At 47.9% G+C, this 27,490-nt stretch overlaps 1 protein-coding gene across 12 annotated transcripts in view; it reads left to right on the top strand.

Moving 5' to 3' along the window:
* The window catches only part of PACS2 (phosphofurin acidic cluster sorting protein 2), a 226,521-nt gene that overhangs the window by 184,884 nt on the left and 14,147 nt on the right, over positions 1 to 27,490 (top strand). For 10 of the 12 annotated variants that reach the window (XM_043491452.1, XM_043491451.1, XM_038413216.2 and 7 more), the window contains 3 exons: positions 4,930 to 5,156; positions 15,017 to 15,130; positions 15,902 to 22,554. In XM_043491452.1, coding sequence (XP_043347387.1) covers positions 4,930 to 5,156; positions 15,017 to 15,130; positions 15,902 to 16,020 — 460 coding nt within the window. In that variant the 3' untranslated portion in view covers positions 16,021 to 22,554. Of the gene's footprint in view, positions 1 to 4,929; positions 5,157 to 15,016; positions 15,131 to 15,901; positions 22,555 to 27,490 lie in introns of those variants that run through there. The other 2 variants (XM_043491450.1, XM_043491455.1) reach the window with 2 other exon arrangements.

The raw sequence follows: 27,490 nt of genomic DNA, 5'->3' as shown, positions 1-27,490 counted from the left end.
GGTTGCCAGGGAAATTCCACAAGACTGGAAGAGTGCTAATGTCAGTATTCAAAACTGGAAAACGGGATGACCTAGATAATTATAGGTTGATTAACCTGACATCAATCCCAGGCAAAACAATGGAAAAGTTTATGTGCAATTCAATTGATAAAGAATTTGAGGACAGAAATGTAATTAATCCTAATCAATGTGGTTTTATGAAAAACAGGTCTTGTCAGACAAACCTGATTTTGTTCTTTGAGGGTACCGGGCTGGTTGATACAAATAACTGCAAAGATTTAATATACTTGGGCTTTAAGGCATTTGAGTTGGTACTACATGACGTTCTGATTAACGAAATAGCACTATACAATATCAATAGAGCACATGTTAAAGGGATTGGGAACTGGCTGACAGATGTCAATGGGAATCTTAATCAAATGAGACTGTTTCTAGTGGTGGTCTCCAGGATCGGTAGCAGGCCCAACACTATTCAGTATTTTCATCAGTGACCTGGAAGTAAATATAAAATCACAGCTGATAAAATTTGCAGATAGCACAAAGATTGGCGGAATAGCAGATAATGACGAGGACAGGGCAGTCATACAGAGCGATTGAAAAAGTTATACACCTAGGAACAAAGAAGAGAGTCTATAACTGCAGGGGGAACTGCATCCTGGAAAGCAGTGATCCTGAAAAAGATGTAGGGGGTCATGGTGTACAAGCAACTTCACATGAGCTCGTGTGATGCTGTAGCAAAAATGGCCAATCCAGTCCTTGGATGTATAAAGAGGCATAGTGAGTAGCAGTAGTGAGGTGATTTTGCCTCTGTATATGGCATTGTTGAGACCAGTGCTGGAATACTGTATGTCCATATTTTTGAAACGATTAACAAATTGAACCACAAAAATGATCTGACAGCTAGTGAAAATACTAAGGGCAGATGTGGTGCTTCTGCTACTGATTACGGGGAGTCTCAGTGACTATGGAGAGAATTTAGCCCTAAAAGCTTATTTTTTATTTATGTTCTGCTGCTACGCACAGTGGTGTTAAGTGCATTGAAAGTTACCAACTAAATATCATCTTCAAAAGTGCCAAAATTACAGAGGAGCACAAATCTCATTGAAAGTCCATGGGATTTATCATTTACCTCCCTTCACCACAGAAGTGTTGTGAGGCCTAATCATTTAGTTTAATGATCTTCAGATGGAAGATGCTGTATAATGGAGAATTATTAAGGACAAGGCTTTGGAGGAGAAGCAAGCAGTAGGACAAGTCCACCTCCTCCTCCAGGCTGTTTGACTTGTAAGCTCTGAGCTGTAGCATAGCAAGTGAGGGAGGAGGCTGCCAGGAGATGGACAGGCAGAAAAGCAGGGAGAAGGAGAAGCATCTGTTGAGGGCTTGCTCAGATATGGGGTTCAGTGTGAGTTATGGGAAGGTAGTAGGGAGGCGCTGTAGGCGTGTGGCTTGAATATGACTTCAGATGCAAGAGGCGTCTTCCCCAGTGCTGGGATCATTTCAGTGCAATAGCCTATCTGTGCCTCCCCAGGTAGAATGAGATTGGCTTGAGTGCAGGGCTCCCTGCTTCATAAGCTTGTGTCTCCAGTTTCATTTTGCCAAGTGTATGTTAACTATGGAGGTGTATCTTTATAACGGCACGTTTGTGTTGCTTTTAGTTTCCTCGCTCGCCAGTGGGTGTTTCCTCTGGTGGCAGGCAGTTGGCGAAGGACCAGTCAGGACCGGAGGAGATGGCACCAATATTTTCATATGGGGAAGGGTTTGCTAGGCATCCTGAGCTGAATTCAGGCTCGTCATGCAGAGCAGCTGGTCCCCTCGGCTCCCATTGACTCCAGTGGAATTTTTCGGGGCTCAGCATTTCTGAAAGTCAGGCCAGTGTTGTTCACTATCTAAATCCCCACTTGGCTTCCTTTATGCTTCCAAACTTGAAAGCTTTGACCTTGGTCTCTGTGTTCCCCAGCCCCTTCCTCCTCTCCTGGGAGAAGATGGCAAGAGCTTCATGCTGAGGCTATCAGCACAGGTGAAGTGAGTTCTCACACCCCTCTGTGGGGTAGGAAGTGGAGGAGGTCCTCTGCAGGACACCCTCCATTCCAGACCTAAATTCTGAGTCACCTCACTTTAGTGCTGTCTGTCTAGAACCTACTCTAAGCCTGGTCCCAGGAGAGATGGCAGAGAGCTCTCTCCAGGACCCCTGCCTCCCCACCGCACTCCCCTCCTATGGCAGGGGCTATCGCCTGTATTCCCAGTTGCTCTTCTTCCTTCCCTTCTCCCAAGCAGCTTCCGAAGAGGCCCCCCTCTTCCTTAGTCCTTCTCTGTCTCACCACCAAAGGCAATTCTCTCTGTGTGACTAATGCCTGAGGCCCTCCCCCTCATTCCCCTTCCTCTTCAGAAGCCTTGTGTCTGCTACGCAAGGAGTTCTCTCACCTCTGGTATGACCCAGCCTCTGGAGATTACCCCCCATGAAGGAGGAGAATGCAGGTTACTGATGTGAAAGTGGGGCCCCTAAGACAAGGCCACCCCTTGTTAATGCTACACCTGCAATGTGCTACTCCAGGTATAACTGCACCTCGCCGGAAACACTGCTTGGGGCTGAGCCTATGGAGCCAGATCCTGGCAAGGTACTATTGTCCGTATGCGTCTCATGCCAAATTAGACTGAGACTTCTAGTTTCAGGATATTCCTTGAAGAGAGGAAGATAGTAGTACTTGTCTGCCCAATGAGTTACTGCGTCAGGGTGCGAACCTACCTGGACCCTGGGACTCTCAGTATGTTGCAGTCATGTCCACATGGGAGGTTACTGCACGGCAGCTGATGCACTGTACACTCTCATCCTGGCTTGCCGTGCAATCGCTTTATTTGGCTAAGCCCAAAGCTTGCGATCATCCAGTTGCCCCCAGCTGAGGGCCTACGCAGTGAAAGCAGTCAGGCACTGCTGCAGGGCTAGTCTGATCCTCTGTAGAGGATCCTGAACTCGAAGTCACCACCAGGGAGTTTAAAGAGAAGTCGTGTCTTTAATCTGCTGCTACATGCATTTGATAGGGAGCCTGATATCTTGGCTGGATCCCTGAGCCCAGTATCTCTCGGGCCCTTCAGTGGTTTGTACTTTCCTCTCCTGAGGGAACCAGAAATGACTTCATGCTGAATCTCCTTCCCTCCCCACACCAAGGTGGAAGTTGGAAGTACTGTACTCTGAAAGGAGCTGTCTCAGCCTCATCTGACAGCTGATGCCAGCCTCCTGGGTTGGTGTTGGGTGTCTGCCCAATGACAATGGTCATCCTGGGAACAGACTTGGCATCCATTTCTTGTGGTCTGCAGACAGTCTGACTAGCCTTTCTGTACCTCAGCAAGGGCTGCCACCTACTTCGTGCAGAGGCTGAGAAAATCCTGTTGTTCCATGATGGTCCTCTTTGGCTGTCTTTTCACACTAAATATGTTCCTGCTTCTGGCTGGCCTCTGCCTTAGCCAGCCTGCTCAACCCAACTTAGAGCCTGTTCCAGGAGGTCCATGGACTGACTGGGGAGACGCCTCTGTAGCTAGGTCTGCAGAGCAGCCATCTAGGCCCACATTTTCACCAAGCACTGTCAGCTGGATCTGTCTGCATTGGGGGTCTGAGGAGTTTGCAGAGAGTGCCCCAGCTTTAAGACCATTTTCCAAGGTGTCACCTTAGTGGGGAGTACTCCTTCCTTCCTCTCCCCAGCCTGCTCCACTGTTCCTATCACCTCAGCTTGCAAGTTTCCTGCTCCCTCCTTGGGCCATTTTCAGCACTAGGGAGCCAAGTCACAAACTTTCTTCCACTGCCTACTGGGTTTATGTGACTTTGCTTCCCTGCGAGAACTTCCTCCCAGGTAGCCCCTGGGGCTGAGGAAATGGGAGAAGTGACTCGTGTAGCCTAGGCTAAGCAGATTTAGCTGATGGGTTTTGGCAGCCATTGGCTAGGAAACCTAAAGGCTCAGAGTGTCTGAATGGGGGCATGATTGGTGCCAAATTTCTTACTCCTGATATGTTCTTCGCTGTCTGCCTGATGTCAGCAGAATGGGCCCGCACATGTGTCCACTCTGGAGAGCCAAGCCACAGAACAAACATCCACTGGTGAAAAAGTTGAGACAGTTTTCTCCACAGTGTCAGTGCATTCTGCATAGCCTTTCCTGTGATCACCTGATATGGCCACCACGGTAGACCGTGTTTTATTCATTTGCTCCACCCACTGGCAATTTCTCAACCAATTAAGACTTATCTTTTGTAACTAAGTCCCCCTGTGTGCCTAAAATACCAAGCTGGAGCGAGTTTTGCACCATGTCTTGATGGCAGCCAAGGTCTGACTTTGGTAGCCCACAAGGGAAAGTGATTGTCAAGCTCAAGATTGTATTGGGGTAGTGAACTACAAAGACAGGAAATTCCTTTTCTATGAGTTGGACTTTGTGAGCTACACAGCAGATGTGACTCTAGCCAGACTGATTTACAGTGCAGTCACCCAAAAAAGTAACTGGCTACTGGCTGTTCTTTCTGAAGAACAATCTGATAGTTATTCTCAGGATTGCAATTAAAACAAAGGAAAAGCAATTCATTAGAAGTTGCCTGATTAAATGTAATTAGTAACAGTGATCTCTGGCTCATGTGCCATGTAATGGCGCTTCCTTGACAATTGTCTTTCATGAAAAGATCCTAACCTCCTTGATCTACCCTTTGATAAGTGGCTAGTTGTTTCTGGGTGCTTTCTGTTGTCAGGTGCCCATTCTGAGAGATGTCCAAGGGGTCTGACTTGCTGAAGAAGCTGAGCACTCGGCCTCTGAAAATCTGGCCACCTTAAGGAGTCTCAGGCTGGGTAACCAGCATCCCTAGTCACTTGTGAAAATGATGGGAACCTTGATTGTCATTTTGATGGAAATTTTGTCAGTCAGCATGTGGAAATGATTCTTTGCTCCCATCTTTTAGCCAGAGCCTTGGTGCTGAGCTGATGGGACTGCAGGTGGATTACTGGATTGCAGCTCAGCCCATGGAGAAGAAAAGAGACCCAGAGAAGAAGGACTCTTCCACTGCCAAAAACACACTCAAATGCACTTTCCGGTCTCTCCAGGTTAGCAGGTTACCCATGAGTGGGGAGACCACCAGCACTCCAACAATGTCAATGACAGTCGTGACAAAGGAAAAGAACAAAAAGGGTAAGAGGGGGAAGGGATTCAACTTGCTGCTCTATCGGGTGTTGCTGACGTGTGAAAGGTGGATGGTTGTACTTGTCCTGGCTTTCCAGGTCTGCCCGGGTTCACTGTGTGATGTCTTAACAATAGAACTTGCTCCTTGGCCCTGAAATGCCATTGTTAGGCCTGCTGGCTTGTGGCCCTAGACGCAACTTTATTTTTGTGTTATGGGGAGTGACTCTCCGTGTTGCTGTGTTTGGTGCCAGCAAATCACACCACATTGGGTAGGTCTCCTGATCTGCCTTTGCCCCAGTGAAATAAAAGCTGGTTGCTATATCATGAGGTAAGCCAAGGCCACTGAATAATTGAACACACAACAAATCATGAGCCACGCAATCTCACGGGTGGACTTTGGCTGGGTTTTTTGGGGTGGGGTTATTTTGCTTTTTCCTTATCAAACCCAAGCATTCATTAAAACAATATCTTGCCCTTTTTGCTGCAGTGCCATTTCTTAAAGAACTCCATGCACTGTTGGTCCATTAGCTTTAGACTTGTAGAAAACTTTTTCCAGGCATGGGTGCACAAATTTTGCCATAATGGATGTGTCTGTGGTCTAAAGATGGCTAATACATGATGATTAAGATGAAGATACCACTCGTGCACCTAGCCAGCTATACAATTGTGACTATTGCTGGGCATCAGTTGAAGGCCTGAAGCATGAGATTGAATTGCTCTGTTCATTATTGCAGGTACAGATATATTAATGGTCATACAACTATCTAGCCCTTCTGTTGGACTCAGTATCATCCTGTACCCTTGTTAGATGATTTCACAGCAGTGATTAACAGAGACTACCCTTACAGCTGGTTTACACAGGGAATCTATTGTGAAATAAGATATGGTGTGAATTTAAAGTGATGGATTAATTGGAAGTGGATTAAGTTAAAGGTACTCTTAGCATACTATATAAGCATCCACCCAAGGAGCTAGTGCGGAATAGTCATTCAGGGCTGTTTCCTCGTGTAGACAAGCCTTTGGATTCCTACTGTTTGTTGGGAGAAAGGGTTGGAGGCGAAGGAGGATGGGGAGGTGGTGGTCAAGGGCAGGGTACGGGTAGTGGAGGGAGGGTAAGAATGGGAAGGTGTGAGAAGAATGTGGAGAAGAGGAGGGTGGGGCTGGATAAGAGGGTACAGCGGTTGTGCTGTTAGTACTCAAGTGAAAGTCTGTCACAGTGCCCCACCTCCCCAGTTGAAGGTATCCTCACACCTACAGGCTTCAGTCCATTCATCTCTCATACGGACCTACCTGCTGGAAACCCATCACCAAAATGTGGAGTGGGAGGAGCAGCGCAGAGAACTTGCTACCGTTCTTGGGTCTTCTGAACCTCTCTTCCTTTTTTCCTTTGCAACTCCCCTGTGTCCCAGTACGGTGCTACCAGCCAGCCCATGATCCTTCCAGCTGTTAGAAGGCCTCTGCCTACCTCCCTGCATTTCCCAGCTCAATGCAGAACATACCTATTCCCCACTCAGACAAGGACCAGGCAACCAGGAAGATCCATGGAGGTGCCGGGTCTCCCAGTTCCCTCGTTCCCAGAGCAGAGAGCTCTGGCAGGCAGGTGGCCATCTGAGTGCCAAAGCCCTGGTGACGTGGGCTCTTCCATCTCCTTCCCCTTAGACAAGGAGGGACCATAGCATGACTGTGCCTGTGAGAACAAGTCTGAGGAGGAGAGCAATATGCTCATTCCCAGAAGGGTGAGTCAGAACAGCCTCAGTACAACCTTCCACAAAACTTGGGCCAGCCCTAGAGAATTCACTAGTAGATGTGAGAGGTTCACTGCTCCCCTAGGGGAGAAACCAGGAGCGAGACCATTCCTGAACAAGTGCTATGTTCTGAGTGTCCATTCAAATGGAAGCCAGGACAGCATGAGCTGGCTGGACTCTCGGCACAGAGGACTGACCTCCCAGACACGTCCCCCTATGCTGAGGATGGCACGCTATCAGATCAGACATCACCTTGATAGACTCTAAACAGCAAGGGGAGACAAGCAGGGAACTGATGGAGGCCAACCAACCCTTCCACTGGAAGGAAACTTGCCCATGTGAGGGTATGGAGTCCTCTGGCAGACTGGCTCAGCAGCAAAGAGACGGACTGACCCAAATGAAGAGTAGATCAAGGGGTGCTCAGCTGGGTGGTGTACCTCAGGGGAGTAGCAGTGGGAGAACTCTGGATGGGCACCATCTCCTCTCTGAAGAAACTTGGTGCCAAGACGCCAAAGCATACAGCCCTTTCCACCCCACAGGGAGTTGGGAGCAGGTCACAGCAACCTGCAGAGAGCTGGGTCCTGTTTCAAACAACAAAGAGACTCATCCTTTCTGTCTCTTCACTGGCCTCTCAAGAGACAGCTACACAGGACAGAAATCAAATCCAGCCAGAAGGAAGCGCATATCCCTTTCTCCTTCCCAGGCAGGTCCCTTTGCGCTATTGACTTGCCCTGGTGGGGAAGATGAGTCAAAACATGAGGTATCTAATGTGTGAACTCCTTCCCTCCACCCCCGAGCACATACTCCTGTGCCTCAGAGGGCAGTTGCAGCCCTGGGACTCCAGGCGGAGAGGAAGAGGCGCAATCTGTCGGAGATGGATTTCCCCCACCACTCCCTAAAGGGCATGGCGTGCCATTGAACGTGGCTGCAGAAAAGATCAGTAAGGCTGGAGCATCCGCATATGGGGCACTGTTGAGTAAACCACTCGCCATGGTGATTCACCTCTGACACGACTGCGGTGGAAGGAGGGGTCTCTTTCCCCTAAGGCTTGAAAGTAGAGGATGCCCTCAGACTGTCTTAGAGGCCCAAGAAGCCTGGGGTGCCAATATCTCTCACTCCAGGACAATCTGTTATGGCACGGGCACAAGCACCAAGAGGCTTGGCCTCCAGATGTCATCAACCGTTTTTGATCACTCAATGTCCCTGCCACGTCTTTCACTGCAGACATATCAGCAGGCACCATCAAGCCCAACAAGGACAATGGCAGCTTTTCAGGCACAGCCTGGGGCTACATATGTGGCCTGGAGACTCTGGCTCAGCAGCTCCTGGGTTTAGCGGAGACCCACTGCCCCCTTAAAAAAAAAAAAAAAAAAAAAAAAAAAGGCGGGGGGGGGGAATGCAGTTGTGCACTGCAGGGGAAAAGATGCCCCACAACCTTTTCTCCAACTCCAAAAAGAATTTGGACAATGCACATAATTGACCATGAAGTCCCCCCTTCACCAGTCCCGCAGAAAGGACTCAGATTGACTGGAGGAAACCATGCTTTCAGCAGAGGATGAAAAGTATGACAGGATGTCAACTCCTCCTTGCCCTCTTCCAGGCAACACCAGCATTGCCCAAGGAGGAGAGACAAGCAATTGGTGGCAGGCCCACCATCTTACACACCAGGAGAGAACACGCCTCATGAGACGAGTGGGTACTGAAAACTGTCCTTACACAACACCCACTGGAACTGATACCAACGTAACCTCAAGATTCACTCCGTGTCTGACATACAGGGACCGCAGACTTTCTCAGAAGAGTTCTCAGGGACAGTATTCCATCTTAATCATCCACAAGAAATCAGAGGGTCTGTGGGCAGTGCTGGGCCAGAAATACTCTCATAGCATAAAAAGCACACTGTTCCACATGGTGCCGTAGCATGGCAGAGCAGCAGGAATGCTGCCCAGGAAATTCAGGGCATCAGGAGACCTGACCAAAGCCACGTGCAGCACCTGCCAGAGATTCCTGTCCTGCCTTTGTGATGGAGCAATGCTCTCCTTGGCTTCCAGTCTTCACAAAATATGGAGATCCTGGCAGGACAGCTCCAGGCCGGGGGCATGCATTTGTTTCCCTGTGTAGGTCACATTCTCATCAAGGTCAGAACCGAGAGGGAACTGGAGGAGGCCACAGAGGCAGTGATAAAGATCCTGCCAGCTCACCTGGGAGAGTTATTTAGGTACGAGTAGAGACGTGATTCAGAAAGGTGGAAGGAGACCTGGTCATTCAGACAGACGGCAAAAGACTGGGCAGTGCACAGTCTCCCCAAACTGTTAGGTTGATAGTCAGCTGTTTGGAGATCTTTCATGGGTGTTAGAGACTTAGATTCAGGATGGATCACTAGGACCCTTCACACTCAAACATGAGCAAGAAATGGTCTCCCTCAAAAGCTAGGAGGGGACCAGGCTGATGGAAATGCCACAAAAAATAAACAGGTTTCAGAGTAGCAGCCGTTAGTCTGTATTCGCAAAAAGAAAAGGAGTACTTGTGGCACCTGAGAGACTAACAAATTTATTAGAGCATAAGCTTCCGTGAGGAAATACATCCGATGAAGTGAGCTGTAACTCACGAAAGCTTAAAGAAAAGGAGTACTTGTGGCACCTGAGAGACTAACAAATTTATTAGAGCATAAGCTTCCGTGAGGAAATACATCCGATGAAGTGAGCTGTAACTCACGAAAGCTTAAAGAAAAGGAGTACTTGTGGCACCTTAGAGACTAACAAATTTATTAGAGCATAAGCTTTCGTGAGCTACAGCTCACTTCATCGGATGCATTTGGTGGAAACTCTGTTTTTTCCACCAAATGCATCCGATGAAGTGAGCTGTAGCTCACGAAAGCTTATGCTCTAATAAATTTGTTAGTCTCTAAGGTGCCACAAGTACTCCTTTTCTTTTTGCGAATACAGACTAACACGGCTGCTACTCTGAAACCTGTGATTATGCAAGGCACTGAATTTAGCCGTATAGAGTGGAAATCTGTCAACTTCATGAAAAAACTCGCACAGATACAGACAGACATCATCTTCCTCTCCAAATGCAAACAGATGGACATCATACCGAAAGGACTGAAGGTAAAAAATCCATTACAATCTACATACCACACAGACTATGCTGACAGCTTGTGCCACACACTCTCAAGGAAACTGCGGAACCACCTGATCAACATCCTCTACAGCAAACAGGGAAAGATTAAGAATGAGCTCTCAAAACTGGAGCTCTCTGTTTTTTCCACCAAATGCATCCGATGAAGTGAGCTGTAGCTCACGAAAGCTTATGCTCTAATAAATTTGTTAGTCTCTAAGGTGCCACAAGTACTCCTTTTCTTTTTGCGAATACAGACTAACACGGCTGCTACTCTGAAATCACGAAAGCTTATGCTCTAATAAATGTGTTAGTCTCTAAGGTGCCACAAGTACTCCTTTTCTTTTTACAAAAAATAAACTCACTCTGGTGATTGAGGGGGGAACCCCTACGCCAGATAGTCATTAAGGCTGATGGCAGCTTGGTAGGCTTGGGGCCAGGAGTTTCTATTCACATGTTGAAGTCAGGAACAACATCGACCGGTTGAGGATTGATCTTGTAGGTGTGTCCCCCATTCTGCGGATTGCATGTGATAATCCACCCGGGGACATTGACCTTATAGAAACAGCAAGAGAAGACAAGAAGCAACACACCAGAGGCCAGACGACTGCTCAGTTGGTCTGAAAAGCACCTGTGCATACGTGGGGCACTAAGCACCAAAGCGAGGGGCTCAGCAAAAGAGATGGAGCAAAAGGGTGAATGGAGAATGAGAGGTATATAGCTTGGGTGTAGTGTGCCCCATGGAAACACCAAGGAGAGCTGTTCGCCTGCAGCAAACAACTAGCAAGGAGATCCTATTTCAGGACCCCTGATGTGAGACTGCTGCAATGCTCCCCTGCCAAGAGTTCTACTGTGGATTGCGGTCTAGAGGCATCAGGGACTCCGATTGCACCAGGGAGGATGTGGATGTTGGAAATAACAGGAACAAGAACATGGCCCAGTGAAACTACTGACTCCACTGAGGATTCATCACACATCTCCATCCTTCCAAGCTAAACCATACAGCAAGGGATACTGACAAAAAAGCTATCGGTGCCTATTGAAAGGCTGTTAGCCTCAAGAATGCAGTCAGCCACAGCAGTATCCTCCCATATGTACAGATCTACTTCAGCTATTGGTGTAAGGGGGGAGGAAGGGCTCAGTGTTTATCACTAGGATCCTCCTAGGTCCCTGACAGAGTGCAGGCTGCAGAGATGAGCTCTGACCCAGATTAATCAAACCAGCAGGTTTCAAAGAGCTGCCATCATCCTTGGGCAGCCTTCAGTTCACGTGTGCCCTACCTAAAGTTTTAAACTCTGTTCTCAAAGTATGACCAGAACCACCTTTCCAACCTAGGAGCTCAGTCTTCCTCCTGTTCCCTGTAAGGCTGTAAACACAGGAATATTTCAAAAAGGAGGATTGTGGGGAGCCTAACAATGTTTGAAGTTTAGGCATGCGGGGGGGGACCCACATATTGGAAAGCCAGGAAATTACACTTTCTGGGAAATCTATTACCAGTGAGAGAGACTTCTAGAATTCCTTTTCCTTCAGGAGTCTTCTACAACAGCTCTCCACTGGCCCTGCGCATGGGCCTGAAAAAATAATTCTCCAAGAGCTGGGGAGATAGCAACTGCCATATTGCAATGGACTGTGAACACATCAAATCTCCAGCACTTTGTCGAATTGTGCTAGTCAGCACTTGGTTTGAAAATGTGCTGTGTTGCAGCAAATGGCTTTGGCTATTCAATAGCTGGTAACTTTTTCCCTTGAGGGGATCTACTCTTGCAATGAGCCCTGCATGGGTGCCCCATTGCAGTGTTGGGCCAGAGTTAATGCTGAGCAGATGCCACATAGAATCATAGAATCATAGAATAACAGGGTTGGAAGGGACCCCAGAAGGTCATCTAGTCCAACCCCCTGCTCAAAGCAGGACCAAGTCCCAGTTAAATCATCCTAGCCAGGGCTTTGTCAAGCCTGACCTTAAAAACCTCTAAGGAAGGAGATTCTACCACCTCCCTAGGTAACGCATTCCAGTGTTTCACCACCCTCTTAGTGAAAAAGTTTTTCCTAATATCCAATCTAAACCTCCCCCATTGCAACTTGAGACCATTACTCCTCGTTCTGTCATCTGCTACCATTGAGAACAGTCTAGAGCCATCCTCTTTGAAACCCCCTTTCAGGTAGTTGAAAGCAGCTATCAAATCCCCCCTCATTCTTCTCTTCTGCAGACTAAACAATCCCAGCTCCCTCAGCCTCTCCTCGTAAGTCATGTGCTCTAGACCCCTAATCATTTTTGTTGCCCTTCGCTGTACTCTTTCCAATTTATCCACATCCTTCTTGTAGTGTGGGGCCCAAAACTGGACACAGTACTCCAGATGAGGCCTCACCAGTGTCGAATAGAGGGGAACGATCACGTCCCTCGATCTGCTCGCTATGCCCCTACTTATACATCCCAAAATGCCATTGGCCTTCTTGGCAACAAGGGCACACTGCTGACTCATATCCAGCTTCTCGTCCACTGTCACCCCTAGGTCCTTTTCCGCAGAACTGCTGCCGAGCCATTCGGTCCCTAGTCTGTAGCGGTGCATTGGATTCTTCCATCCTAAGTGCAGGACCCTGCACTTATCCTTATTGAACCTCATTAGATTTCTTTTGGCCCAATCCTCCAATTTGTCTAGGTCCTTCTGTATCCTATCCCTCCCCTCCAGCGTATCTACCACTCCTCCCAGTTTAGTATCATCCGCAAATTTGCTGAGAGTGCAATCCACACCATCCTCCAGATCATTTATGAAGATATTGAACAAAACGGGCCCCAGGACCGACCCCTGGGGCACTCCACTTGACACCGGCTGCCAACTAGACATGGAGCCATTGATCACTACCCGTTGAGCCCGACAATCTAGCCAGCTTTCTACCCACCTTATAGTGCATTCATCCGGCCCATACTTCCTTAACTTGCTGACAAGAATGCTGTGGGAGACCGTGTCAAAAGCTTTGCTAAAGTCAAGAAACAATACATCCACTGCTTTCCCTTCATCCACAGAACCAGTAATCTCATCATAAAAGGCGATTAGATTAGTCAGGCATGACCTTCCCTTGGTGAATCCATGCTGACTGTTCCTGATCACTTTCCTCTCCTCTAAGTGCTTCAGGATTGATTCTTTGAGGACCTGCTCCATGATTTTTCCAGGGACTGAGGTGAGGCTGACCGGCCTGTAGTTCCCAGGATCCTCCTTCTTCCCTTTTTTAAAGATGGGCACTACATTAGCCTTTTTCCAGTCATCCGGGACTTCCCCCGTTCGCCACGAGTTTTCAAAGATAATGGCCAAGGGCTCTGCAATCACAGCCGCCAATTCCTTCAGCACTCTCGGATGCAATTCGTCCGGCCCCATGGACTTGTGCACGTCCAGCTTTTCTAAATAGTCCCTAACCACCTCTATCTCTACAGAGGGCTGGCCATCTCTTCCCCATTTTGTGATGCCCAGCACAGCAGTCTGGGAGCTGACCTTGTTAGTGAAAACAGAGGCAAAAAAAGCATTGAGTACATTAGCTTTTTCCACATCCTCTGTCACTAGCTTGCCTCCCTCATTCAGTAAGGGGCCCACACTTTCCTTGGCTTTCTTCTTGTTGCCAACATACCTGAAGAAACCCTTCTTGTTACTCTTGACATCTCTTGCTAGCTGCAGCTCCAGGTGCGATTTGGCCCTCCTGATATCTTTCCTACATGCCCGAGCAATATTTTTATACTCTTCCCTGGTCATATGTCCAACCTTCCACTTCTTGTAAGCTTCTTTTTTATGTTTAAGATCCGCTAGGATTTCACCATTAAGCCAAGCTGGTCGCCTGCCATATTTACTATTCTTTCGACTCATCGGGATGGTTTGTCCCTGTAACCTCAACAGGGATTCCTTGAAATACAGCCAGCTCTCCTGGACTCCCTTCCCTTTCATGTTAGTCCCCCAGGGGATCCTGGCCATCTGTTCCCTGAGGGAGTCAAAGTCTGCTTTCCTGAAGTCCAGGGTCCGTATCCTGCTGCTTACCTTTCTTCCCTGCGTCAGGATCCTGAACTCAACCAACTCATGGTCACTGCCTCCCAGATTCCCATCCACTTTTGCTTCCCCCACTAATTCTACCCGGTTTGTGAGCATCACTCAGGCTTGGGTGTCTGTGGTGCAGGAAATGCCATCCTCCAGATCAGACATGAACTGCAAGGTCTATCCAAGTTTTCAGTTCCTTGTGACATGCTATGGTCTGTCTGGGGACCTGAGGCTGTGCTAAGATGGCACCTAATAAGATCCTATTTGGAGTTTGCCCAAGCTGGATTCTAGGGTGTTCATCCCCAGTTTGGAAGCAATTCTCCTGGAGCCAGATTGTTAATTTCAGATTAATTCAGATGGATCCTGAGACCTTGGTACCGTTTTTCAGAAGAGCTTCCTAACCTTTCCCCTTCCCGCCCAGTTCCTTTCTTTGCAGGAGCTCCCTTATCTCGGCTGTCCCTTTGAGCAGCTGTTGATCTGGTGTTTGTGTAGTGAATATGCACTAGTTGCCACATTAAACTGGAAGTGAGGATAACATCTGGGGCTTTCTGCTCTAGAAACCTCTTGCAATAAGCAAGAATCTCCATGGGAGCACAGTAGAATTTATATCATTTGAGCCAACCACCAAAGCTCGCAGTGCACAAGAGTGGAGCTTTGTCTTAATAGACTGGATATTTTCCCAGCAGGGGAATTGCCCTAGGGGGATGAAGGGGAGATTTATAGCAATGAAGACTGTCAGAGGCGATATGAATTACTTTGGGGCTCTAAAAAGGCCCAATTAATAGGGCCCAGTTTGTAAGGTGGCAATGAATGGTAAGTAATTCTGTGAACTGGAAATGTTAATAAGCATGGGGAGGGGAAGTACCTGGCCATTCAAACTTCTGGCAAAGAGGAAAGTTCAGACTTCAGTGTATTTTTACTTAATTGTTTCAGTATAACTTCTTGTGGCTGGTAGAGATCAAGCATGTTTGGTTTGGTTTTCTTCTAGTGATGTTTTTGCCCAAGAAAACAAAAGACAAGGAGATTGAGTCTAAGAGTCAATGCATTGAAGGAATTAGTAGATTGATTTGCACAGCAAAACATCAGCAGAATATGCTGCGGGGTAAGTGCTGAATTATTCCATCATTTCCAATAGTAAAGGGGAGCATTTTATTGCTAATGATGGTTCTAGTGCCTGTAAGCCAGCCATCTCAGTGCTTGACCAGGACGTGCTGGTCTGTGACACAAAGCAGACTTGAACCTGGTGGATCTGGCTGCAGGAGGATTCTCCCATCATGGGGAAATCCACAGATGGCATAGAGCCAGCCAGCCACTAAACCTTAGGTTCTCAATCTGGGAGTTACAAACAGGTCTCGGAGGGCAAGACAACCCTTTTTTTCCTTTGTAGCTAGATGGGAGAGGAGTCCCAGAAGTTTTATGTTGTAACATGGGTTCACTGTTGGGAACAGGTTGAGAACTACTGTTCTAAACTCTTCTGGGTTATAAGTGTTGATTCTGAAACAAATCAGTGGTCCATCTTGTTTGCTCTGGCTGTGGCCTCTACATGATGCTTGAGAGGAAGAGAATTTCTCCATAATGCATGCAGCCAGTCAACAATAATTTCCCATTGTTGGGGGTGGGCAGGGAGACTACTGGCATCTTGTCCGAACCCAGCAGCTGAGCCATTTTCATTTGATGTTCAGGGCAGCAGAAGAATTGACTGGACCGTCTTCCTAATTTCTCTACTATCTAGTTGTCAGTGCAGCATCTGTTTCTTGTACTGACTGAGAAAGGGTGATGTGATGGCGTAGAATTCTGGCATAGGGATTCTCCAGTGTGTCTGTTTTGCTGGGTGCTTTTTGACCTGCTTCCTTGTTCTGTTCTTCCCCTGCAGTCCTGATTGATGGCGTAGAGTGGAATGATGTGAAGTTCTTTCAGCTGGCAGCACAGTGGTCCTCCCATGTCAAGCACTTTCCCATCTGTGTATTCGGACACTCCAAACCTAACTTCTAACTGCTCTCAGCGGGGCGGTTTCTGCCTGTGTGGAGGCTGCACACCCAGGAGCCAGGAATCTGAATGCCAACGCTGACTCAGATCTGCTTGCTCTCTCCTGCAGATTACTTACAGATGCATCTGGATTACTTCTGAATTACTTTTTTATATTAATTCTTAAGTTTACTACAAGAAAAGGAAACCCTTTGAACAAAGCAAAAAACAGTCTTAAGTAGAGATGTACCGATAACATGGAAATTACCAGGAGAACCTCCAAAAGTGGGGTGATCTGCTGGAGAACTTAAGAGCAGATAGCTGGATAACTGCACTGCTTATTAACCTGAAACCTCCTTGGTGTGTTTGTGGCTGGGTGTTCTGGATTGGGCTTGAGTGGTTTTTGAGGGGAGAGTGGGAGGTACTGGGAGGATTAAGTGTTTTAAAATGTTTAACTCTACCCCCCAGACTTCACATGAAGAAAGTAGAGCCTGGTCCACCACCAAATAGTTCAGGTACCAAGAATGTGAAATACATTGCGCTGTCTGCCAAAAAAACAAGCTAATAACTGAGGGAAACCCTGGGATTCTCCACAGGTGAAGAAATGCCAGAGGGTCATTGTTTTAAGGCCAGCAACTGAAATGGGCAGGCATGTCATTCTCATGCCTGATTCAGGTTGGGCAGAGACTGAAATACAAAGTATGAAATGTCTGTTTGAGGAATCCCATTGCTCCAAGTCCATCCCAATAATCCAACCAAGCCAGTCACAATGCCCCCTGCAGCCCGTAGCTGGATTTGAAGGATACCAGTTCAGTGGGGTTGTTGCTATATAGATTTTCACACAGATTATGTACATCAATAAAACCTTACCCGGCCTCTCATGAAAATGGATTTTTACAGGTGCAAATTTTTTTAATGCTTTTAAAAAAAGATTGATTAAGTTGCTAAAAAAGACAACAGGAGAGATCAGCTGCTGTCTAATGAGTCAAGCATTAGTCTACTGGCTAGGTCCTGTGCCCCTTGAGCCCTTACACATGAGCAGCTGCATTTTACACCAGCTACATTCACACCCACACAGCAAAAGCACATGTGCATGTGAAAGCACATAAAATACCAGCTCGCAGCAAACGTGCCACATGCATACCTCATTGTGAATGTGCCCTCTCTTCTAGGCAGTGTGTACAAGATTACACACACACACACACACACACACTCTCTCTCTCTCCCTCCCCAGATGGGAATCCCTTGTTTAGGCGCCCCTTCCAGCCATGTGAGCTGCTGCTGCCGTTTCCAGGGCAGGAGGCCATGTAGCAAAGCCAGCTCTGACAGCAGAGACGGAGAACTTCAGCTTGTCTGGACTGCGTTGGAATGCCTCATGCACGGATTGTGTCACCTGAGAGTTCTCTCAGCTATTCTAGTTCTTTGACTCCAGCAGTGCACCTGTGTTGCACAATGCACCGTTAGCCAGCTGGGCCATGTGCCGGCTTAGGATCCATCCTTCAAGGGGCCGAGGGGCCTGTCACAGAAAATGATGGTGGAGGAGTCAATCCGTGCCCCTGTACTTCCTGTGGGCTTCTCTCCATGGGAAGGGAGCTACTCCAGCAGGATACAAGCTTGCAGCTAGCAGAACCCACCATTCAGGGATTAAGGATTTACTGTGCAAAACCAGCCAGTGTGTGTGAAATGCACTGGCCACTACAGTCTGAGCACTACTGCAGCTCACGAGTGGGAAGCTGTAACCTATGTATGTTTTCCTTTCCCCCTCCCTTAAAATATCACAGTGCTAGCCCATTCCCAGGGTATACTAAAGCAGCCCGAAGGCTGCTCTGATTTACAATGTCAGTAGCCTGACAGGGCTGTGTCAGCCTCAGGGGATCTCTGGAGCCAAAGGAGGCTCAGCTACAGTTTTCCCCCTGGCTCCCACTCACATTTGTAGCTGGGTGTGTGGGTGGTGTAGGAGCTACTGCAGCAACTCTCCTCGCTGAGAATCCTACCCTAGCTTTAGGACAGAGCTTTGCTCTGCTGAAGGGGCATCAGGGTGCTCTAACTGGAGGAACAAGGCTCTGATGCTCACCACTGGCTTAACCTGGTTTAACTCCCTGGAGTTGAGTGAAGCCCTCCTCTACCAGGCATGCTGCACACTACGCTGCTGACAGCCACACATGGACTGAAATTCCCAGGGGTGGAGCCTTTGCCCAGAAATCCTCCCCCATCAACCCTGCAAGGAATCACACTACAGAAGAGCCTAACAGCTTTAGTTACCTTTATCCCTGCTCCACTCCTCCAGGGGATCCCAGGGCTGGATCTGTGGGGCTCCCCTGACAATACAGCTCCAGGGAGCCTCCATGCAGATGCTGCCAAACCCAGGGGATCAGGAGCTAGAGCTTGTTTTCTTTGCAGAGGAGCCAACACCCCACCCTTGGAATGAGCAGGGTGCCGCTGCATAAGGGGAGCCTCCTGAGGGTTCCAGTCTCATGGGCAGGCGTTTGCATTGCTCAGGCCTGTGTTCAGAGATCCCCAGAGTGGCTCCTTCCCTCACCCTCTTAATGCGATACGTTAAGCATTTTTCAGAGTCCAGATGTTCTGGGACAATGACTGACAGAACAAAGATTTGCAAATGGCTGGGGAGCCTGTTCCACCTTGCATGTGGGTCACACCCCGGGAAGGCGCATCCTGCAGGAGGGGTTTCATTGACTTGGGCAGGACTTCAGTGGATTGCTGGGGGGTGTGTTCAGCTAACGGCCCTGCTGAAGTAGTGAGGGTGACCGTGGCCCTAAATGAGAACAGTTCCGCCTCCTTCCCCCTCACAGTGAAGAGGAGTATCTGCAGAGCAAACAGTACATGCACCTTCCCTTCACTGCTCAGGCAACTGGTTTAGACATGTTTAATAAGAGAGAAACTTTCTAGTGCAATTTCAGCCATGTCTGGGAATTCACTCTCATCAGACTGGCAGGGTTCTCGCAGCTCAGCAATGCACTCCTCTGAGGAGCTGGGCACATCGGCGCACAGATCCACACACGAACGCTGATGCAGCTGGTGGGGGGTTACTGTAATCTATTCACTCGCTTCTGGCAGCCCTGAGGAGAGGGTACGTTTTCCCTTTAACGCTTTGTAACAGGGACAGAAAGAATCTCTAGCTTCAGTATAGCGGCAGCTGACGCGTAGGATCTTGCAAGGAGGCTTGTGCCTTGCTCTGGGTTAGCACAGCGTTGCCTGACAGCCACAACTTAGGAATGAGCACAGGAGCACATCAGTGCTCTTTATTGAAGCTGTTGTCTCAGAACAAGCCTTTTAATGAAGTCAGCAGTTCAGATTCTTCCTTAAATCCCTCTTCCCTGTGCAAGTAGAGTGACTGAAATCCAGTCTGATTTCAGTCCCATGGCTTATTCTACACCAGCACTGGCAGAGACCCTTGCCTGACTTTCATGGCCCCTGCAGCTCTGTGGCGGGCTTGGATTAGCTATTTGCAATAACTTTGTTTACCAGGGGCAATGAAGGATTTGACACTTTGCTCCTCTTTGTATTTCAACCTATTATAGAGAGACAAACTGTAGCCAGTATGGGACTTCATGGCTCCGCCTATGTATGTTGCCCCCTTTCTTACCGTGTGTAACATTTCATGTGGATTGGTTCTTTATTTTAACTACATTTTATGAAATCTAATTCACCTGAAAACTTTCTGCCTGCTTGGTACCCATGCGCTTGCAGACAGCAGTTTGTTACCTCTGGCAAGCTGCTATTTGGCAGCACAGCCATCTGCAATGGGGGCTCTGCTGTAGCAAGGCTTCCAAGGAAACCCTCCTTGAACCCTCAGGCTGGAGTTTGCACGGTGGCAGAACTGCATTGATCTTGGGAAAGCTTCATTCTTTGTGAAAAGAAAAGGAGTACTTGTGGCACCTTAGAGACTAACAAATTTATTAGAGCATAAGCTTTCGTGAGCTACAGCTCACTTCATCGGATGCATTTCATCATGGTACTGCCCTGCCTCGTAGCCAAGGGTTGGAGTTAGATTCCCTGGGCTTTTCCTGGGCATGTTTGTTAAAGTTTAATACAGTGGTTACTTTCTCTGAGTTTCTTCACACAACTAACTTCATCCCTGACCACTAGGAAAACATTCTGGAAGTCTGAGAGCCAAAGCTCTGCCGTAAAAGAGTATTACAGCAATTGGGCTGTGCAGACAATGTGCTGCTCCATAGGAAATGATTTTGAAAAAGCAGTGGCAGGAGCCTCCTCTCAGGGTGAGCTGAGCTGAGCTCCGGTCTCCCACATGGTGCTCTCCAACCAACCACCAATTCCAGGGTTCACAGGAAGTTACTCTGAAGAATTGGTCTGTGTGTCAGCTTGCTGTGACTCTACCATTGTACGCCCTGTGGCAGAGCTGACCCGGGGGGGAGTGCCAGTTCTTGTGCCTGAAAGGGGCCATCAGGATATTGGGGGGCTGCTTAATTACCTTCGCCATGATGAGTGCAGAAGACTGACCCTAATGGAGCAAGAAACTCTGCACAGCCACAGTTTTAAAACTCTTTATGGAATAATGAAAAGGGACCTCCACCAGAGTGTGACTCAAAGAAGGAAACTCATTTGCTTTATCTCATTGGCCTGAATCAGCCTGCTTTAACTGGAAATCGAGAAGCCGCTTTTATTTCGGCCCCTGGATTTCTAGCAGTCAACAGGCAGAGGGGTGGGGAGGGAACTGACTGCCTCGTTTTCGGCTGGTTGCATGCCACCTTGTCACCTTTAAACTCCCCCCCCCCACCTGCGTTGGGATTGCTGATGTCTCCTGGCCTCCTTCAGGAATGTACTGTAATAGCAGATCCGTTTGATACACACTGACCCGGGCCTTGATACTGACTGACTGCTCCATGGAGCCCTAAGCTGCAAGTCCAGCACTTTCCTATTGGCAAAGCTGCCATTCCCCTGTACTGGTGTTCTCTTGGGAAACTGGCCCCAGCCCTTCCTTGGAGGTGGGATCTGAGGAGGCATCCCTAGGAGACTGGCCAAGGACTGGAGCTCTAGTTCTTCACTTCCATGGCTAAATGAAATGCAGACGTCTACCATGGCAAGCCAGGGAATATCCTTACTAGTATTGAATGCTTGCTGGAATTGCATTTGTTTTTCTTTGTCCTAAAGAAAACAGCAGCTGGAGCAGCAGTATTCACTTAACCTCTGGCTTTCCATTAATTTCACCTGCAGTTATCAATTGCATATAATCCAGTCACGTTTTTCTGCCCAACCCAACAACAGCCCCATTGAGCAGTTTATATCTCAAATGTAAGTATAAAATTCCTCTGTTACCTTAGTTTGAGGATACTTATCAACCTCCCCTTGGCTTCATTTTGCTGCTTTTATTTGCAAGCCTTGTTATCATGTCCTAGAGAGGAGATCTGAGGGCGGAGTAGTAGAATAGGAAATTGTTGTGGTTTTGTATAGAATCGCCATACCCACCTGTAGGCCAGTTGACCCAGCTAAAAACCAAACTGACCAGCATTGTTCCATTAATGTCTCTAAAACACTCTTGTTGACATGTATATCCTTTTAGTCTTTGGCTAGCTATTGCTACCATCTGGGATTAGTCTGGCCAGGTATTTAGTACCAAGAAAACATTCTAAGAATCGTTCATTTTGAGGGTTCAAGAAATAGTACCAGATGCCTTGAAACCTTGTAAGCAAAACATCTTAGTGACAATAGAGAGCCTGTATTCTTTCCCTGTAGATTGAAATACTGAAAAGACAGGGGCTTCTTACTTCAGATGGAAGCTTTGTTTCAGCTCAGATCCCCAGGATGTAAAGTCTGAAAGCTCTTGGCAGTAGGAATATCTTGGTGTGTTCTCTTTCTTCATATTGTTTGCTTAGAGAGGCTGAGATGATTAAAAACCCTCCATTCAGAGCACTTCTGTATCCTGGCCATTAGAACTATGGGGACTTGCTAAAACTCTAGTATGACCTTCCCGCTGGGATGCCCTGTGTGAGAGGTGACCATCTGAGCACAGCATCTCCCACAGACCTTCATGATGCTACTTTGGCAAGTTCCTTGCAAAGTCACGGGAGTGATAAGCGAGAGCACTGGAGTGATGAGCTCTCCTGGGTTTCTGTGGAGGCTTTAGGACTTGATGCTAGAGAGGAGGAGGAGCCATAGTTTTGAGAGTAGCAGGACATTAATTCCTTTAAAAGGAAGCACATCAAAATCCCAGTCAGGTCGGCTTCCCTTTCCATATAGCCGGATAGAAGGAATCCCAGAACTTAGTGTGTCTGACTAGCATGCAGCGCATCTTTACTCAGAGCACTCTTTAGGAAGCACCTTGCTAAGTGTGGGTACACTAGTGTGTGAGATAGTCTGAGCAATGCTTGCTGCACATGTGACAATGTCAAATGAAGGGATGTTACCACTGTAGATTTCTAAGTTGTCCATCTGTTTCATTGTTGTTTTGTTTGGGTTTTAGGTTTTATATGAAGACAAATTAAATGTAAATAGCCTTTTTTGGAACGAACTGCAATGTGTGCAACGTCATCGACTATTTTATGGTACTAATGCAACACTAATAAAACTGGACATGAAAGCACACTCACGTCCCAGGCATCTCCTTTGAATGGGAGCAGCCGTCCATTTCTATGCCAGTGACCTGGCCTGAATTGAAATGGCTGCATTTTGTAGCGCTGTATACCTGGGTTGGATTTGTCTATACTAGGAAGTTAACCAGCTTTGGAAATCTGTTACTAGCGGACAGTTCTTTAAACTGATACTTTGGAATGGCTTAGCTGCTAGAGTAGATGGGAAAAATTTCTTTAACTAGTACAGTATGCAAGAGTGAGACAAGGTAGAAGCAAGTCTCAGGGATGGTTTGACACAGCTGGAGACTTTCTGGTACTGCCTGCGCTAGCAGCCAAAGCATTCTCAGCACTGGCTCAGGGAAGCCACTGTGGCTACCAGTTGTGTACAAGACCAAAGCATTTCTTTTGATGGTCAAACTGCACTTGAGCTGGCTTCTTTACACGAGTGGCTTTTTTTTTGTGCCCACACGATGCTATTCAGCAATATTTCACACCACAGGAGAGAGCAGGATTACCACAATCCCATCCCCTTTCCCTGTGTTGAAACAATTGTGATCCTTGAGTTCTTCTCCTGCAAGGAGTGTGGAGAGCAATGTGTATGGCCCTGTCTCTTGACAACACAGCTTCCGCATCATCACCACCCTCACCATCAGAAAACAGTGTTCCTTGGAAATCATCCAGAAGATGCTTAATTTGTCACCACTTCCATCTCAACAGTCACAGTCAGGCCACAGCCAAAGCACATCCCCAGCCCTCCATGATGAACCTGAGCTCCACCATCTTGCAAAAGCCAAAATCCCAGAGTATTTCCTCCAGTTTGTTTCTGAGCTGCACACAATCAGGGGAGCTAAGCCTCTCAGAGCATGCTCCCAAGATGCCAGATTGGCCAGGAAGTGAGTTGCCGAGTGTGTGTTCATTTCTAGGATGGTAAGTGGGAAGGAAGGCAGGCCTCACTACATTTGATCACAGGACATCATCGAAATGTAGGGCTGGAAGGGCCCTCGAGGCATCCAGTCCAGCCCAGTCCAGCCCCCTGCTCTAAGACATTCTTTTATTGGTGCTCAACAATGAGGCTGAGAGTTTTGTCCTACTAACTCAAGTGCATGCCAAATTACTAACCAAACCTTTGCTACAATAGCACCTAGAGGCTCTGATGGAGAGCACTAAGCATTGTGCACACACGCGTCCCTTCCCTAATGAGCTCAGTCAATATATAGGACAAGGGAACAGGTGCATATAACCAATGGGATTGGGAGGGACAAGATAAACCACTGGGATTAACATCAGAGACAGAAGTGTTGGCAGGCCAGCTACAGAGCTATTGTAGAGGGTTCTGTAGGCAATATGGTAGAATTTGAAAGGAGCATATATTGGTTTGCAGACTTTTAGGGGCAGCTTCCCAATCATAGGGGCTGTGTGGGCAAAAGCACAGAAGGAGAAATTGGACTTAGGGCACAAAAGTCTGGTGGCATTGGCAGAGCAAAGTTAGGAGTCAGTGGCTCAATGGCATGTGTTGTTGGGAGGGAGGGGATTGCCCAGGAAGGCCCTAAAGCTGAAGACTATCCATTTGGGTGTGATGCCATGGAGAAAGGGGGAAGAAGGAAGAGGTGACAAGCCAATAAGATTATCTTAGTAGCAGCATTTTTAACGGACTGGATGGGAGCAAAATTGCAGTGTTCATGACTGCAGAGGATGAGATAGTAGTAGTAGTAGTAGTCTACTCTAAACCCATGATGATGAGGGATGGACACGTAGTTGTAGATGGGTAATGTTGAATCCCGGAGAAGTACTGGGGTGTGTGGGTTTAAAGAGAGGAAATCTACCTGTGAGGAGAGGTGGGAGAGAAGATTGTAGGTAGGAGGGACCTGTTGGAATTTGATCATTTTATACTTGAAAAATTAGAGGGATGGTGGTGGGGTGAGGGGCCTTAGGTAGATTTTGTCAACTTGGAATTTCCATTGAGTGGAAACATCTGACATTTCAAAAACTATTTTGTTCAGATTCAGAACAAAAACTAGAAATGTCAGAATTTCCCCTGCAAAGGAACTTCCCCCAAAAAATTGCTTTGGGAAAAAAACACCATTTTTATGTCACTTTAGCGCCCTCGTGACCAAGATGGAGTCTGCTCTGCAGGCAGCTCTGGCCAAGAGTTGCAGGAATGCAGCAAGAAAAATCCCTTCCAACCTAGGGGCACCTGTTTCAAACCCCCCAGAGTGAACACACCCCCCCCCCAGGAAAAGTACAATAAGTATAACAAAGGGAGATATTTACTTACAGAGGGATGAGAGGAGAAAAACAACCAGGGGAAGTATAGGGGGGGTGGTAGAACAGGGTTGCATCCAAACCAAGGCCCCTCAGGCCCAGTGGTAGCACAGTCTGAAAGGGCAGACGCCGAGCAATGTGTCTGCACAGAGTTCAGGAGTCCTGAGCAAAGTTCCAGTTCAGGGGTAAGTCTTGGGTGCTCCTGGTCATCTTTGGTGTCAGTGAACTTTCCCTAACAAACCCTTCCGGTGCCCTCTTCTGCTGCTCTCTGCAAAGCCACACAGAGCGACTATCTCCCCACTTAACTAGCTACCGTCTCCCTCCTTATTCCCAGTGCAGTCGCAAGCCCCAGTACTCATAGCCCCATGCAGCTCTGGGCAGCAGTGATACTGGGTCCAGCTCCGGCCTGTCCTCCTTGGTTGATTCCTCCCTGACACAGTGCTCCTGGCTCCTGTCCTGGGGTGTCCCTCACCGGGGCCCTGTCCTTCCCAGGCAGCTTCTTTCTGCTTCATCCTGGGCCTCCAAGCTGCAGCCCTTCTCTCTCCCTAGCTCCAGAGCCACACCCCTGAGTTTCCCTCTTTTCTCTTACTGCTCCCTCTCTCCCCTAGGAAAAAAATGTAAAGGGGCCATGCTCTCTTAACCCCAAAGGGTTTACATTTATTTCATTTTTATGGAACAGCAGCCAGCTGCCCCTTCCTTGTGGGAGACTCCTTGAGCTGCCCCTGCCACAGAGCAGAGACCCTAGACTTTGAGAGCCCCGGTTCAAGCTGGGGCATCCTGGCCCTGGAGCAGCAGGCCTCCCCACCAGGTGAGGTGGCCATAAACCAGGGAGAAATCTGCTGGGACTTAGCCTGTGGTTTGGCCAGAGTTTGGCAAAACCAAAGTGTTTTCTTACAACATTTTGGTTTCAGTGAACAGGCATTTTCTGACAAGTGTTTTGTCAGAAGATTCCTGTCCAGCTCTAGGTTTACGCAGGGAGTTGGAACTGCATAGAGATATCTCTGGAGGCCTCTGAGGATGGAGAAGTACAGGTGCTGGGCCAGGAAAATGGCAGTGCTAGAAGAGGCGCATAAACTCGTTGGGGAAGTCAATGTGGCCATGGGATTCCTGCAAGAGGAATGGTGGGTGTTGGGGTTTAGCCAAGGGTAGGGCACTGTGGGATGGACCCCCGCTAGGGGAGAACACAGAGTAGGAACCGGTGCATAAGAATGAGGCATGGTAGACATAGAGAGAGATGGAACCAGCGTGAGGTGGAAGGGGCAGGTGAGTGATGCTGAGAGACAGTTACACAGGGAGACCTTTGCGATAAAGGTGAGGGAGCAGTGCGTGGTGAAGACTGGGTCAGCCAAGTGGCCACATTGATCCACGGCTACAGTTAAAGAAGGTGGTAAGAGCGAAGATGTGTGGGACTAAGGGCCTAACAGGACAGCAGCACAAAAGGGGAGGAATAGCTCTACATCTCTGCCATACAAGCTGTTATGTTCACAGTATACAAACAGAAATTAGATGGGGAAAAATGTTATGTTGCAATATTCCAGAAAGCATGACTGTATATCTTAAACTGCAGAACCCTAGCACATGAGAACCCAAAGCAGAGAGAGAGACAAAGTAGGTTGCTCCTTAAGGTAGAGAGGAACAACCCACCCACTTTGCTCTAAGCTGGTTCTTTGCAGACTGACTGCTAAAGTAACAAAACGCAGGCTTCCTACAGAGCCCCGTAACCTGCAAGCAGGACCAGGAAGTCTCCATAAAATTTAAAGTGATAGCTACACTTTTAAGAGTTTTCAATATACCACCCAAGATACACTGTCTGTTGAAAGCAGCACTGCCCAACCTCTGCCACTAGTGCAGCATCCAGCTCTAACAGTGACTCATCTAACTGCTGTGCAGTCTGTGACCAGATGAGAGCTCCTGGCCCTATCTCTGCTTTCTGGCCCAGAACAGCCTGAGTCTGTCCCAGCATGCAGCCAATAACATAGAATTAAAAAAAAAAGGGGTGGGGGATAAGGGAAGGGGGCGGGAGGATTAATTTGAGAGAAGAAGAGCTAATTATGGATCTCTTGGTGATGTGATGAGGACTGAGCAGTCTACACATATTTGCAGGGTCTGAATACCATGGAGGGAGGAGGACTATGTATGGAAGTACAAACAGTAATGGGAAGAAAGGAAAGTTTAATATAGCTGGTTGACCAGGGGAAGTTCCTCATGGTGAGGTGTATCGGTCTGTGGAATGGATTCTCAAGGGAAGTTCTGGTCTTCTCAAAACCAGCCAACCACACTTCTTCATGGGTGAAGCTTTCCCCTGTGGCATGTACCTTTTGAAACGGGACGCATGAGCTCACTGAGAAATCCAGTGCAACAAATACTATAAAAGCAGAATGTTCATTCAACAAGTAGCTCTCCTCTTTCCCTGTTCTCATGAGTACTCCTAGTTCACTGAGTCAATGTCATCACCCCGCTGTGGCAGGACTCACCTGAGGAAGAGCATTCCTTCTACAGTGCGGATTCCTTCCTGCAAGCCATGGGAGCACCTAGGCTGCTGGAAGATGCTGGTTTGAGAGCCAATACAACAAATTATTTGGGGATGTTTATGATCCAGGGCAATTTTTAAATAGTGTCTGTGCCAAACTGCAGTTTGCATAACCTGGAACCACATTCTAATCTGTGCCCAGCGTGACTTCAGCTGG

This window comes from Dermochelys coriacea, chromosome 8, assembly GCF_009764565.3.
Source record: "Dermochelys coriacea isolate rDerCor1 chromosome 8, rDerCor1.pri.v4, whole genome shotgun sequence".
In the NCBI taxonomy this organism is placed as follows: domain Eukaryota; kingdom Metazoa; phylum Chordata; order Testudines; family Dermochelyidae; genus Dermochelys; species Dermochelys coriacea.
This window is presented reverse-complemented; position numbering and strand designations above follow the sequence as displayed.